This window comes from Carassius gibelio, chromosome B5, assembly GCF_023724105.1.
Source record: "Carassius gibelio isolate Cgi1373 ecotype wild population from Czech Republic chromosome B5, carGib1.2-hapl.c, whole genome shotgun sequence".
Classification (NCBI taxonomy): domain Eukaryota; kingdom Metazoa; phylum Chordata; class Actinopteri; order Cypriniformes; family Cyprinidae; genus Carassius; species Carassius gibelio.
The window spans coordinates 10,696,598-10,712,628 of NC_068400.1; the positions used below are offsets into that span (position 1 = coordinate 10,696,598).

The 16,031-nt window shown below is 38.6% G+C and overlaps 1 protein-coding gene across 3 annotated transcripts in view; it reads right to left on the minus strand.

Annotated features, from left to right (window-relative positions):
- dcc (DCC netrin 1 receptor) overlaps positions 1–16,031 on the minus strand; it is a 167,710-nt gene that overhangs the window by 23,344 nt on the left and 128,335 nt on the right. For all 3 annotated transcript variants that reach the window (XM_052555810.1, XM_052555809.1, XM_052555808.1), the window contains exons 18-22: positions 14,318–14,456; positions 13,575–13,682; positions 12,223–12,417; positions 10,266–10,298; positions 4,039–4,104 (exon numbers count right to left, since the gene is read on the minus strand). In XM_052555810.1, coding sequence (XP_052411770.1) covers positions 4,039–4,104; positions 10,266–10,298; positions 12,223–12,417; positions 13,575–13,682; positions 14,318–14,456 — 541 coding nt within the window. The remainder of the gene's footprint in view (positions 1–4,038; positions 4,105–10,265; positions 10,299–12,222; positions 12,418–13,574; positions 13,683–14,317; positions 14,457–16,031) is intronic.

Consider the following 16,031-nt stretch of genomic DNA (forward strand, 5'->3'; position numbering starts at 1 on the left):
TATGTGAGTTCTTTCTTCTGTTGTGGTCAAAAGAAGATATTTTGAATAATATGTGTGACCTCCATAGTAAGAAACAAATAGTCAATGGCTACTGTCATCTGTCTGTCAAAATTTCCTCTTTTGTTTATTTCTAGAGCACAGTTTAAAACAACATAGTTTACCAAAGTGCTTACATTGATACAACTATAACAACATTCAAGATAAGACAAACAATAAAAGAGATTGTATTAATCTCTTCAATACATTAAAAGCCTTATAATGTATTGAAAGCATAAAAAAAAATGTAAACTTGAATTTAAAATCAGAAAGTGCTTGCAGTTCTAAGGCATAATGGAAGGCTATTCCACATTTTAGGTGCAATACCAGAAAAAAGTTGAGTAACTGATGACAGTATTTTCATTTTTGGGTGACCTGTGCGTTTAAAACACAAGCCATGAGCACCAGTGGATGATAACTGCTGACCTCTACATGTCTGAATTGATCATGTTTATAGATGATCTATAATCATCATGTTGCTTGGCAATTATAAACAGTCCACAGGCGACTGAGCTTTAGAATTCAAACTAGGAATTAATATGACTTTACTGTGATTATGACTGTTAAAAGGGTAATTATTTCACTGTTTATTTCACGCTTTATTGCATACGCAAATTAATATTTTACACTGCATTGGTCACACGCATTTACACATACACATGCCCTAATGCTTAATTAAACACATTTGTTTATACGTCTGTTAATGCCTCATATAATCTATATGTTAACACTATCAAAAGATTGGGGTCAGTTTTTGAAAGAAGTCTCTTCTGCTCACCAAGGCTTCATTTATTTGAACAAACGTACAGGATAAAATAGGAAACATTAATAAAATGCAAAACATCTGTTTTCTATGTGAATATCTGTTAAACTGTCATTTATTTTATGTCAGTGACTGACGAATTGGGATCTTGCTAGAGAGACAAACCACCTTTGAGTGTTAACAAAACAAGCCAATGAATGTTGGTGTGCAAGATTTGTATCGCTGTCCCTGCCTCACAGTGCAGGTATATAAGAGAGCAAGTGCAGAAACACATTCAGGGGCCGAGAAGGTGTGCCTTGGCCGTACAGCGGTGGTACAGCAACTGTTGTGACAGAATGTAACAAGGGTTAAATATGTAACTGAGACGTTCTCTTTCAGTTAGTCACGTTTGACATTAGGTCAGTGACTGACTAATTGGGTTGCATATGGAAAACACCACTATTGTTAACCCCCTCCAGTGCCCTGTGAAAGTCCCCCCATACCAGGAGCGGAAAATAGCACAGGACTTAGGCAGAGGAATCCGCCACTGCTGTTCCATACAGTGAGATTTTGTATAACAATGGGAAAGCGTATCCCAAAGGAACGTTACGGAAGCCACATGGAATTATACTTATGGACTGGCCACAGGGCAGTACTACATATGAAGGAAACTGTCCAGCGGAATACTACACATATGGGATCACCTGGAGGGGGAACTACTACACAAGGGCACGTAGCCCAGCACAAGGGCTGACCTTGGGCATACACGTGTGTGCTGGACCTGGTGTCTGGCACTCTGCCACGCTGGAATGCCAAGGGTGTGGGAGGAACTTCAACAGGGATCACCAAAAGGGAAACTGAACTGAGAAGGACTTAGGCACACATATCCGGTCTACAGAGGGGAATGACGCAGCAAGGGTGATTGACATAGAGCGAGGCCATTGCTACTGACCACCTAAGGCTAGTACAGAAGAGGACATAGGCACTATATGGAGATTATAGAATCTCGCAAACATGTAAGGCGTCGACCAGCCTGCAGCTCTACAGATGTCCGCTATCGAGGTGGGGGCAGTGCTTGTAAGTTAACTAACTGATCCTTGAAAGGCATGGTGGGAACTTTGGGCACATATCCAGGACGGGGTTTCTGGACAACGTGAGAGTTGGACGGCCCGAATTCATGGCACATTTCGTGACATTTCAGGTTAAACTGTAAATTCAGTTTTTATGACTGGATTCCGCGATTCCGTCCACAGTTGTCCTTTTTTTTTTGACTAGTTCTGTAGCCTCTGGGCTGGTTGCGGACACCGCCATTGTTCAAAGAGACAACACTCGAGGGGAGGAGGGACAAAATCAAGGAGGCGGGGGCGAGCACAGCACAGAGAAAGCAAACAAGCAAAGTGACGGAATCAGAATTAAATATAAACAATATATTGATGTATACGATATGTCAAAATCCATCGTGTTTAAAAAAAATCTCGATATATTTTAAATATCGAGATATCGCCCACCCCTAGGAGGATGCCAGGAGAACTGAATCGCATAGCCGAGTCTGATTGTTCTCGTAAGCCAGCAAGACAGTCTGGGGAGTGCTAGCCAGGCCCCCAGAAACCAAATAAGCAGGAATAGGGGAACCATCGACGTACCCGCAGTGGAGCAGCAAGATGGAGCACAGGGAACCGACCCGGAGGGCACAGTGTCCTGCAGTGGGGTCTGACTGAGAGGTGCAAAGCGTCCTCGAACTGGGCCCTGCTGCCTGCTGGCAAAAGGAGTGGGGGACGGTGTTGAAGCCCTGCCTTGTGCACTGCCATCCTGGCCCTCTTGAGACCCAGAGAAACAGGAAATTGCTCTTTTATTGAATGTTTGGGTACCACTGACTGGGGAGCCAGCGGTGGAACAACACAAAAAGGAAACAAAAATTCTCCACCCGGCCCTCCTCTGGGGGAAGGAGCTTTGCCATCACCATCTCCTGAAGAGCAGGATCTAGAGTCTTCAGGTTGCCCGTCTCATGGACACTGCTTGCCCTGGTGCTTTACAGCTGCCAGCTCCACTCTGCGGCCGGTTTGAAGGCTGCTGCTGAGGCTGAGCTGGAGCGGAGGTGGAGGCGATGGGCAGGCAGATGGGTTGCAGTCGGTGCCGGGGTGACGACAACAGTGAGGCTGCCAGGGCAGGATGTTCTTAATTACCTCCGTCTGCTTCTGTGCAGCAATTAAATGTTGGGCGAAGCTCTCCACCATCTCCATCATCTAGCCTTGAGCATTTGGGAGATGGGGGGGATTTCCATTGCAACCCGACGCTTTTGGCGGCCTGGGCAAGCATAGCAGTCAGCTCTGGATCTGACTCGGGCAATACCGCTCTCCCAGAAGGAGGCAACGCAGCCGAGTCCTCATCTCCAGAGCCTAGCTCGTCCCCCAATGCAGCTCTTTTAGTATTTGGTCTTTTAGAAAAACACTGAAGTGCAGAAGCTCCCAGGAGGAGTTGCAGCGTGTCCATAGAAAGGAAGCTGCAGTACGCCGAGATCAAAGCAGCAGCTCTGCTAACCCCCGCTGACGCGCCGTTACACCAACACTCGCTTTCGAACAGGCTGTCTTGACGATACTCTGCATGTGTGACTGGACGCGCTCTGCTTACATACCAGCACTGCAGGGCAGGGTACGTGATGCAAATCTCACACGCAAATATTCATTGGTTTGTTTACACTCAAAGGTGATTTGTCTCTCTAGTGAGATCCCAATTCGGCAATCACTTACATAACGGCGAACATGACTGACTGAAAGGGAACAGCATTTATTTGAAATAGAATCACTATAAATGTTTTTACTGCAACCTTGATCAATGTCATGCATCCTTGATGAATAAAAGCATTACTTTTTTCCTAAAAATTCTCGTAGTGTATTTCTGAGCTAAAGAGCAAATGAAATGAGCAGAAGATTCAGAGCACAGACTGAACTACAGATAAAGAGGAAAGTAATTTCTCAGGTGGAGGAAGTAACTGATGAAAGATTCTCAAGACATATATTATTTCTTCAGAATTTTGTCTCTGATGAATCATTCAGATTAAGATCGGGAACATTAATAAACACAGTCAGTAAATTCAGTTGTTTCATGCTGCGATTGCATGTTGAAAATAGCATTGCATATTTGTGTTCAGCAGCATTTCTATTACAATGTTTCATAAACACAAGACTGACAGACTACTGTTTTAGTGTTTAGATGTTTACAGTAAAAACTGTGATGTTCTGCTCATATAAGATCATTCTCACCGTTCAGGCTGCTCATGTCAATCGGGTTATTGTCAGAAGGCCAGTAACCGCTGTCTCCATGACGACCTGAGACCAGAGAGAGAAACGCTGAGGTCAGAGTCATACTCACTCTCTCTCTCTCTCTCTCTCTCTCTCTCTCTCTCTCTCTCACACACACACACACATGTATATACACACCCACTATCTCTCTCTGATGATGATATCAAGACTTATTTTCTTGTTATTTTGCTTCTCAAATAAATGTCTCTTGATTTAAGGATGTTTGCATGAGATGTCAAAAGACTAAGCCAGGTTTCTGCAGGTTTGATGAAGGCAGATTTAATTGAATCAGACACAATACATCAATATGGTTTTACCAGAGAAACTGATCAAAATGAAGTGAGTTTTTAACTAAAACAAAAATAAATCTTTCACTTGCCTCAGAAAAAACTAATATTATTCAAATAATAATAACAATAATTTAAAAAAATGTGTTCCCCATGGACAGATATTTGTTCTTGTTTTAATCAAAAACTCACTTAATATTCTAATATTCACAATTAGAATATTGTGAAAAGGTTCAATATTGAAGACACCTGGTGCCAGACTCTAATCAGCTAATTAACTCAAAACACCTGCAAAGCCTTTAAATGTTCTCTCAGTCTAGTTCTGTAGGATACACAATCATGGGGAAGACTGCTGACTTGACAGTTGTCCAAAAGATGACAATTGACACCTTGCACAAGGAGGGCAAGACACGAAAGGCCATTGCAAAAGAGGCTGTCTGTTCACAGAGCTCTGTGTCCAAGCACATTAATAGAGAGGCGAAGGGAAGGAAAAGATGTGGTAGAAAAAAATAGTACAAGCAATAGGGATAACCGTCCCCTGGAGAGGATTGTGAAACAAAACCCATACAGAAATGTGGGGGAGATTCACAAAGAGTGGACTGCAGCTGGAGCCAGTGCTTCAAGAACCACTACACACAGACGAATGCAAGACATGGGTTTCAGCTTCGCATTCCTTGTGTCAAGCCACTCTTGAACAACAGACAGCGTCAGAAGCGTCTCACTTCAAAAAGGACTGGACTGCTGAAGAGTGCTCCACAGTTCTGTTCTCTGATGAAAGTAAATTTAGCATTTCCTTTGGAAATCAGGGTCCCAGAATCTGGAGGAAGAGAGGAGAGACACACAATCCACGTTGCTTGAGCTCCAGTGTAGTTTCCACAGTCAGTGATGGTTTGGGGTCTATGTCATCTGCTGGTGTTGATCCACTGTGTTTTCTGAGCTCAAAGGTCAACACAGCCGTATACCAGGAAGTTTTAGAGCACTTCCTGCTTCCTGCTGCTGAACAACTTTATGGAGATGCAGATTTCATTTTCCAACAGGACTCTGCACCTGCACACAGTGATAAAGCTACCAGTACCTGGTTTAAGGACCATGGTCTCCCTGTTCTTAATAGGCCAGCAAACTCACCTGACCTTAACCCCAGAGAGAATCTGTGGGGTATTGTGAAGAGGAAGATGTGATATGCCAGACCCAGACCCTTTTCAGTTGGCCAAGATTTCAAAAAATCCTTTCCTTGTGTTGCTCTTAAGTAATATTCTAATTTTCTGAGATAATGAATTTGTGATTTTCCTTAGTTGTCAGTTATAATCCTCAAAATTAAAAGAAATAAACATTTGAAATAGATCAGTCTGTGTGTAATGAATGAACAAGTTTCACTTTTTGAATGGAATTAATGAAATAAATCAACTTTTTGCTGATATTCTAATTATATGACCAGCACATGTATATTTGCACTAGAAAACAAGACAAAAAAGTAAGAAGATAATTAATTTTTGCCAGGAATGCAACATTTAACATTTAATTTAAAACATAATGTTCCTCCTCAATACTGATTTAAGATCTTTTGAGAATATAATTTGTCAAAAACATGAATTAAGACTTTATTTAAGGCTTGCAAAACCCTGCTAACGAGAAGTCTTGTTTTCTGAAAAATTTATCACTTACTGTAGTTTTAAACCTAAAACAAGAACAAATATCTGTCAATGGAGTCAGAAACACCTATTTACAGTAATAACAATGGAAAACAAGATTATTTTTCACACTCCATTGGTAGACATTTCGTCTCGTTCTAAGCATAAATTCATCAAGTTAAGATGTTTAGATATTTATACTGAAAAACCAGACCTAAATACTGAGGAAGAGCATGATATTTCGCAGTGAGGTAAATCTCTGCTCGGTCTGAAAGTCATTCTACAAGATCGTCTTCTCTTTAATTTCACCAAACTCTTCAGATGTAATGAGGTCCCCAAATACATGGGGGCAATCTCTGCAAGCTTTCTAGTGTTTGTTGGAGAGCGCCAGTCCTTCCCAGTGAAGGTGAGGGTCTCAGAGTAATAAACCGAGGATGAGGCTCTGGAGGAGAATCTGGAGTGCTTGGAGTTTGGTTTTAGTGCTGATGATCTTCAGACATGAGGAACTCTCACGTCTCTGATGAAGTTTACTGTGATATACTGTGATTTACCTTAATAGACTGTGTGTTGAGGAGAAACAGTAAAGCTTATTTAGATGAAAATAACTCCAGTTTCGGTTCAAGCCCAAGTGAAATGCTGTCTTCTATTTATTCTCTCAGTTATTTTTCTGTTCAAATTTGTTTTGGACTTTGTTTAATTTTATCGGAAAGCATGTCTACTTATTTGAAATCATGAAGCAAATTATTTTTTATTCCAAATGTAAAAAAAAAATTTTTTTTAAGAGCCCTATGAAATTATTTTTATTAATCAAAAAATACATCTATACTAAAATCATGAAACAAATTAACAACAATTTATTACAAGTATAAATACGAGTTCTATGAAATCTGTTTATTTTTTTCCTTAGATTTTGTTTTCAGTTGAATTCTTCTGGATTATGTTCTAATAGTTCAGAGTTAACAATTTTAAAAATCAAAAGCATATTAAATTAATTGAATTCATTCTTCTTGAACAATTTATTAATGTATTACTTTTTTATGTTTTACTTTAAGAAATGTTATTTATTTATTTAGTTTTCCCCAGTAAGTTAAAATGAACACTATGATTAATATTTTAAATTTAATTAAATCAAAGCTTAATTATTTTAATTATTCAGGCAAAAAAAATTTGTATGATATTCCTTAAAAAAGTGTTGTTATTATTATTATCATTTTTTTGTGTCGCTATTATTTCTTTGCAAAGAACATTCTACTGTAATTGTGAGGTATTTCTGTCCTAATTTTTTTTTTTTTTTTTTTGTGAATCAGATTTTTTTTTATTGTATTTTTTTTACCATCCTTTATTAATTATATAATTAATAATTAATATAAATGCAATTTTTATGACTGTGTTCTGCGATTCCATCTGTGTTCTCAGAAACCATAAAATCAACTGGACAAACGCAGTCAATCACACTGACACAGAGATTGAGATTCCTGCTGCGGCGTAAAAGGAAGGAACTCTCATTAAAGATGTCTGTCTCTCCTCACCGCCGTTATCAGCACACTATTCCTAACACAACACAGCACTCAAAGACTCTTAATAAACCCCGTTATAATTCAGTCCATTCAGACAAAGAATTATCAGCAGCAAACGAGAGACCAGACGCTCTGAGGACAATTCATAAAGGGGATTTTGTTTAAAGGAAGACGAGAGATGGAGATTAGAGCTGGGAGTTTGGGGAGAAAGCAATTATTCATCCTCTTTGACTTTAAAACACACACACACCCACACACACACCCACACACACCCACACACACACACACACACACACACACACAGGTTTGTTTCTTCATCAGGTTTGTAGAAATGTAGCACTGCATCAGTGTCTCATCAATGGATGCTCTGCAGTGAATGGGTGCCGTCAGAATGAGAGTCCAAACAGCTGAAAAAACATCACAATAATGCACATCACTCCAGTTCATTAGTTAACATCTGGAGAAGACAAAAGCTGAAACAAATCTGAATCTGAAAAATCCACACAGATCAAGAAGAGTTTAAACAGCTCTGAGCAAATATGTGGCTGGATTTTGATGTGCGAGACAACAGGAGATGCACTTTTTCACTGGAGGAAGTGTTATTATGGACTATGTGTTTTAATTGAAAAACAAAATGTCTTAATGCTGGATTTATTTCAGCTTTTGATTTCTTCAGATGTTCACTGATGGACTGGAGTACTGTGGATTACTTGTGGACTATTGTGATGTTTTTATCAGCTGTTTGGACTCTCATTCTGACGGCACCCATTCACTGCAGAGCATCCATTGCTGAGACACACGCAATGTTAAATTTCTCCAAATCTGGTGAAGAAACAAACTCATCCTGATCTAGGAGGCCCTAAACATGAACACATTTTCACCACATGTTCACTCCTTTGTAAATTATTCTTTAATGAATATATTTTAGGACATACTACCATAACAAATTTAAAAACATCAGTGCAAAATTTTCCACAACACAATCCGTCAAGCACATCTCACCAGCAAACATACACTCATTTACATCCTTCTCTTCACTCTCTGAGGCAGAAGTCTCCAAACTCTTCTTTTCTAATCATCCTACTACTTGTCTGCTTGATCCTATTCCATCTCATCTTCTTCAAGCCATTTCTCCTGCAGTTGTACCTGCACTCATTCACATCATCAACACATCCCTCCACACTGGTGTTTTTCGTATAACTCCACTACTTAAGAAACCCACCCTAAACCCTTATCTTTTAGAGAACTATAGACCAGTTTCCCTTCTTCCTTTCATTTCAAAAACACTTGAACGAGCTGTGTTCAACAAAGTCTCTGCATTTCTCACACAGAACAACCTCATTGACAGCAACCAATCTGGCCTCAGAAGTGGACATTCAACCGAGACTGGCTTTCTCTCAGTTGTTGAAGCTCTAAGACTGGCAAGAGCGGAATCCAAATCTTCATGTACTTATCCTGCTTGATCTGTCCTCTGCTTTTGACACGGTTAACCACCAGATCCTCCTATCAACGCTACTGGCAAAGAGCATCTCAGGAACAACACTTCAATGGTTTGAGTCTCACCTATCAGATAGGTCCTTCAAAGTATCTTGGAGAGGTGAGGTGTCAAATTACTAACTACTGGGGTGCCTCAGGGCTCAGTTCTCGGACCACTTCTCTTCTCTGTCTACATGGCATCATCAGGTTCTGTCATTCAGAAATATGGCTTTTCATACCACTGCTATGCTGATGACACTCAACTCTATCTGTCATTCTGCCAGAGAATGCACCAGAGACCGCCAGTCTCTGTGGTGCAATAGACTAGCGCGTTCTGCTGTTAACCGAAAGGAAGGTGGTTCGAGCCCACCCAGGGACAAAGGAAGCTTTTATGGGCAGCTGTGGCCTAATTGTTAGAGAGCTGGACTAGTTACCATAAGGACACTGGTTTGAGTCACGGTGCTGGCAGGAGTTGTAGGTGGGAGGGAGTGAATGAACAGCGCTCTCTTCCATCCTCAATACCCATGGCTGAAGTGCCCTTGAGCAAGGCACTAAACCCCAAGTTGCTCCCCAGGTGCTGGATCTATAGCCGCCCACTGCTCCAGGTGTGTGTTCACTTCTCACTGCTGTGTGTGTGCACTTGGATGGATTAAATGCAGAGCACCAATTCCAAGTATGGGTAACCATACTTGGCAAATGTCACGATTTTCACTTTCCATCCTGATGATCCAATGGTAGCTATTCGCATCTCAGCTTGTCTAACATTTCTTCCTGGATGATGGACCATCACCTTCAACTCAACCTTGCCAAGACAGAACTGCTTGTGATTCCAGCAAACCCATCGTTCCATCACAATTTCACCATCACATTTGGCACATCAACCATAACTCATTCAAAAACAGCTAGAAGCCTTGGAGCTTCTAAAACTGTCCGATCCTGCATATTTGCTTTACTGAACATCAAGAAGATCAGACCCTTTCTTTCGGAACATGCTGCACAACTCCTTGTTCAAGCTCTTGTTCTGTGGCTGGACTATTGCAATGCTCTCTTGGCAGGACTTCCAGCCGATTCTATCAAACCTCTACAATTAATCCAGAACGTGGCAGCAAGATGAATTTTTAATGAGCCAAAAATAATACATGTCACACCTCTGTTTATCAATTTGCACTGGCTAACAATAGCTGCTCGCATAAAATTCAAGGCATTGATGTTTGCCTATAAAACTACCACTGGCTCTGCACCCATATACCTATCAGCTCATCACACGATCATTTGCTTACCTTGATCATTGGCCATCTTATCTGGATGCTCAACTATAAGAAAGGAGAACAGAGAAAGATGCAACATTATGAAACATTTAGTAAAGTACTAGTGATGATTAACCAAAAAAAAAAAAAGTTTAAACACAATTATGTGTTTAAATGAACATCCTGAAGGATACAGAGCTATGGAGCTATATTAATCTGATTATATCATCAAAGACACATGGGAATATACAGTAACTGAGTTTATGACTGAAGAAAGCACAGAGTGTTCAGCTGGCTTTTCAGAATAATGCATGTGTGTGTGTGAGTACATCATATTCCTGCAGGTCAAAGGTCACAGCAGCAGCTGTTGAGTGTGATAGTAAATGTGTGCGAGTGTCTCAAACGGCTGTAGGGATGAAGATTCACACCGAGTCTATGACCCTTCACACAAACCCATGCATCATAATTAACACCAAACAGCCTTGCTGCCATTAAGAGTTACTAACGAACCCATAACGCCATAAACAAAACAAACAGTGCCTCAACTTAAATATATGCATGTTATTTACCAAGGCAACATTTCTAATTTTTTTTTAGTTGGATTTGTATATTTAATTTTGAGTTAGCTTTCATTTTTATTGTAGTTTAAAAATTATTTTGTTAATTTTGCTATGTGCAAAATAAATAAAAAAATATTCCAGTTTTAAATAAAATTTTAGTTACATTTTATTTTGTAGGCTATTAAAGATGCAATAGGAGATCTTGGAAAATGCTAACATTAGCCTGACAGCACTGAAAGCAACGTCCTGTCCTTCCTGCAATCGCCGTTTAAAGCCACACCCCCTGAATGCATTTTATGCTCACAGACCAGAATCCAGACACAACATTACTACAACAGGCTACATCAGCGGTTCCCAATTCCAGTCCATGTTCAGAAGTGAAGTAAACCCCTGCTCGGGGAGTAGGGAGCAATGAACACGGTGTAGGCATCATATCGATCGGTACACAGTTCATTCACGTAGCTCACATCTAATGAGTTGGTCATCTGAATCAGGTGTGTTAACTAAGAGAGACAATATAGTTAGCGCGAGGACTGAAATTGGAAACCGCTGGGCTACGTCATGTGTCATTCACCAGCCAAAAAACTTTAAAAGTACTACATTACCAGGAAGGAAGACCGGATTGTTGATGTTTGTCTGCCATTCTAGATCTTTCTGCACAGTGTGTGTGAACGTGCTGATGATGTATTCTGTCTGTGTGAACAGTGTGCACAGAGGTGTGCAGATACACACGCTGACAGTCAGGAAGGAAAGCCATTTAAAACGCTTGGACTGAGTGTTTTGATTGGATGTACATTTCTTGGTCCTATGCCTTCCACAGAATACATAAATACCACTGAACTTAATGATTGCTATTGGGATGTGAAGAGACATTCAACCAGTATAACAAAAATAAAAAAAAGACAATTACCTATTGCACCTTTAATGTCTGGTTAATGATTTAAATGTATTCCTTTTTGTTTCCAAGGAAACATTTCTAATTATTATTTTAAATTGAATATTTTTATTTTAGTTTTAATTTTCACATTTCAATTATTATTATTATTATTATTATTATTATTATTATTATTATTATTATTATTATATTATATTATTATCTTTAATGTTTTTATTTCAGTTTGAGTTTTTATTAATTTACAGTATTAATTTACTAATGGGTTTTTCATCTGATAGTTATGTTTTATTTAATTTCAGTTTTATTTAAAATAACAAAAATGTTTAATAGTTCGTGAGGAAAGAATAACAATCATAATAATCATGGCAATAAATATTGCATAAAATAAGTTTCATATTTATTTAAAAATGTACTCTTTCTGCAGGAGAATTTTTCCTAGTTATTAGAGAATCAGATTGTTTCTTTGGCAGCATCTGAGTGTTTACTAGCATGTGTTAATGAAGCACTGGTGATGATTTGAGACGCAGCCGCTCACCTTTGGCCGTCCTGTACTGCACCGGCTCCGACAGCGGTCCCACTCCTTTAGCGTTCTTGCCCTGGATGCGGAAGTAGTAGACGGTGTCCAGGTTGAGGTCCATGACCTGGTGTGTGAGGCGGTCTCCTCCGATGGGCTCCATCACCCAGTCATCGATGGGCATGTTCTTGTCCAGCGTGTAGTACAGGATATAACCTGACACAGACGAGCAGGGGTTAAATGGGATAGTGCAGCACTGACTCTGAGGTCAAAGGTCGAGTCTCTGCCGAGTGAGAATGTGAGTGTGATGTGAGGAAAATGAGGACAAGATAAAGACACACGAGAGCTTTCAAACGCCAGACGGACCCTCAGCAACCTCTTAATGGGACTGTGTGTGTGTGTGTGCGCGTGTGTGTGTGTTAGGTTCATTTTTTCCTGCTTCTTATCAAACTCAATACAGTGTCTCTGCAGGGACTCTCTCTCTCTCTCACACACACACACACACACACACTAAGGTCAAGTGAAGCATCGCATTTGTGCTGAGACACATGAAACATCTGTGTGTGAGTCATCAGAGCAGCATGAGTGTGTTTTAATCACTTAAATTAACAGCCTGTTATAATTTTCTGACCCTCACAGCATGAATAAATAAATAACTAAATAAATAGGCAAAATCTACTAAAATACATTTAAAGAAATACATTTTATAACAATATATTTCTTGAATATTCTTTAAAAATAAAAATAATAATACGATTTAAAAAAATGATATATACAGTACACACACACACACACACACACACACAGACACACACACACACACACACACAGACACACATATATAATAATGAATAACAACACTGGGAAAGCCTCTCCATGCATTATTAAGGATTTCTAATACATTAATTATGCCTTGTAATGCACCTTATGATGATATCATGAATAATTGTAACCACGGTTCTAATACTTTAAAACACATTGTTGCACCTTCAGAAAGTATAATGCATTAAAAAAGACAAACAATATTTTTCAGATGTAACAAGAAATCTGCAAACATTATAATATATTTTAACTTTTGCATTACATTTGTACTGTTAGATTTTGAAATATTTTGAAATACATGTTGAAATATATATTTTGGTATATAAAGGTTGAAACTAAATATATTTTTATATAAATATAATTCATTGAGGATTCATTTTCCAACATTTAGTTAGCAAAATATTTTGGCCAGAAAACAAAAATATATATATTTTTGCCGCATGACATTATTTGTGTCCTGATCAGAGTTTCATAGGCATTATTAATTGGATGGCCATAAAAAACTCTAATTGAATTATTATCCTGTTATCTCATGTGTGTTTGAGCATCACCTGTGATTCGTCCGTTGGCCTCCAGCGGCGGCTGCCAGCTAATCAGAATGGCTCGTGGACGTCCCTCTCGGCCAATCACAGTCAGGTCCTTTGGGGCGGAGCTTGGTGCTGACCAATGGAAAGAGAGAGCATTTCTGTTGTTTTTTTCTCATGTCAGATTAAGACTTCATATTTAATACCTGCAACTTTACTATCCACCGCTCAAAGATGACAGGCAGTTCTTTAATTCCAGCACTACACAGAACTAATTAAACAGCTGCATTAACCCGAGGCCTCCTATGATCGTGATGTTTCATGTACTCATTACATTAATTTAGACAGTGATACATGTGTCTATTCCTGGAGTAAAAACACTCTTACACACTGTTTTTTCTACATGTAGAGGTGGGTGGATGAGAGACGTCATAAACCACAAGAAGAGGTGTTTTATCATGTAGTTATATATACCAAAACTGAGTAATTATATTCCCAAACTTCTTGTCAGCAGAACCCATTTGACATCAAAAGTTAATATTTTGTTAATATAGTTAATATATAACAAGAGATTCACATTAATGGCCCCATGACTTGGAACTAAATAGTTATTTATTTCTTTATTGCATTTGAGTATTTTCTCCTCTTTCTTATGTGATGAGGGACTCAGATCAGATACTGAGGGGGATGTTTCTGCTATAACACAGTATAATCAGCTGTATACTCAGTGTTTTATAATATAAAATGGACAAGAATCCCTGTGTTTGTACCTGCTTCATAAGTGGTGGCATGTGCCGTCATGCTCCACGTGCTGGACTTGCGTCCTTTAGTCACCATAACAGAGAACTCATACATGGTGTTGGGCTTCAGTCCAGTGACAGTGTGACTGAGAGCTGTAGTATCAGCCGACTGAAACACACAGAATCACACGTCATAATCACACAGCAAACTGACAAATACATATAATCAACAATCATTCATCACAATCACACGTCACAATCACACTTCACAATCCCATGTCATAATCACACTTCACAATCACACATCATAATCACACATCAAATTGACAAACACATATAATCACAACCACGCATCACAATCACGTCATAATCACACATCAGTCACATATCACAATCACACATCAAATTCACAATTACATATAATAACAATCACGTATCACATTCACACATAACAAACACATATAATCACAATCATCCATTATAATTACACATCACAATCACATATCACAATCACACATAAATTTAACAACCACATATCACAATCAAACATCAAATTCACAACCACGCATCACAATTTCACAGCATAATCACACATCACAATCACACATCAAATTCGCAATCACATATAATCACAATCACGCCCCACAATCACACATCACAATCACATATCACACATCAAATTCACAATCACATATAATCACAATCATGCATCACAATCACATATAATCACAATCACGCCCCACAATCACACATCACAATCACATATCACACATCAAATTCACAATCACATATAATCACAATCATCACAATAACACATAATCATCTCAATCACATATAAAAATCATGTCAAAATGACACATCACAATCACACATTTCAATCACGTCATTATCACACATCAGTCACATATCACAATCACACATCAAATTCACAATTACATATAATAACAATCACGTATCACATTCACACATCACAATCACATATAATCACAATCATCCATCATAATTACCCATCACAATCACATATCACAATCACACATCAATTTTACAATCACATATCACAATCACACATCAAATTAACAGTCACATATAATCACAATCATGCATCACAATGACACATCAAATTCACAATCACATATAATCACAATCATGCATCACAATCACACATTAAATTCACAATCACATATAATCACAATCACCCCCCACAATCACACATCAGTCACATTGACAACCACACATTCCATCAAATTCAGAATCATACATTATAATCACAATCACACATGAAATCAAATTCACAATCAAACACAATCATGCATCACAGTCACATAACACACTTCACAATCACAAATCAAAATCACAATCACACATTACAATCACATAACACACATCACACATCAAATTCACAATCACACATTACATTAAATTCACAATCACAAAATCGTACATCACAATCACAAGTCAATCACATATCACAATCACATAACAATCACACTTTATGGCAAATTCACAATCACAAGTCATAATCACACATCACAATCACATTTTGTGGCAAATTCACAAACACATATCACAACATATCACAATGACAATCAAACATTACATTAAATTCACAATCACACAATCACACACCAGGGTAAATTTACATGTTAAAAAACATCAATTTATTTAATTAAACATTTATCATTACTGATTAGTTTACCTAGATGGACTAAAACAGCAAATTAAACGTAATAAATCTTCACATCAA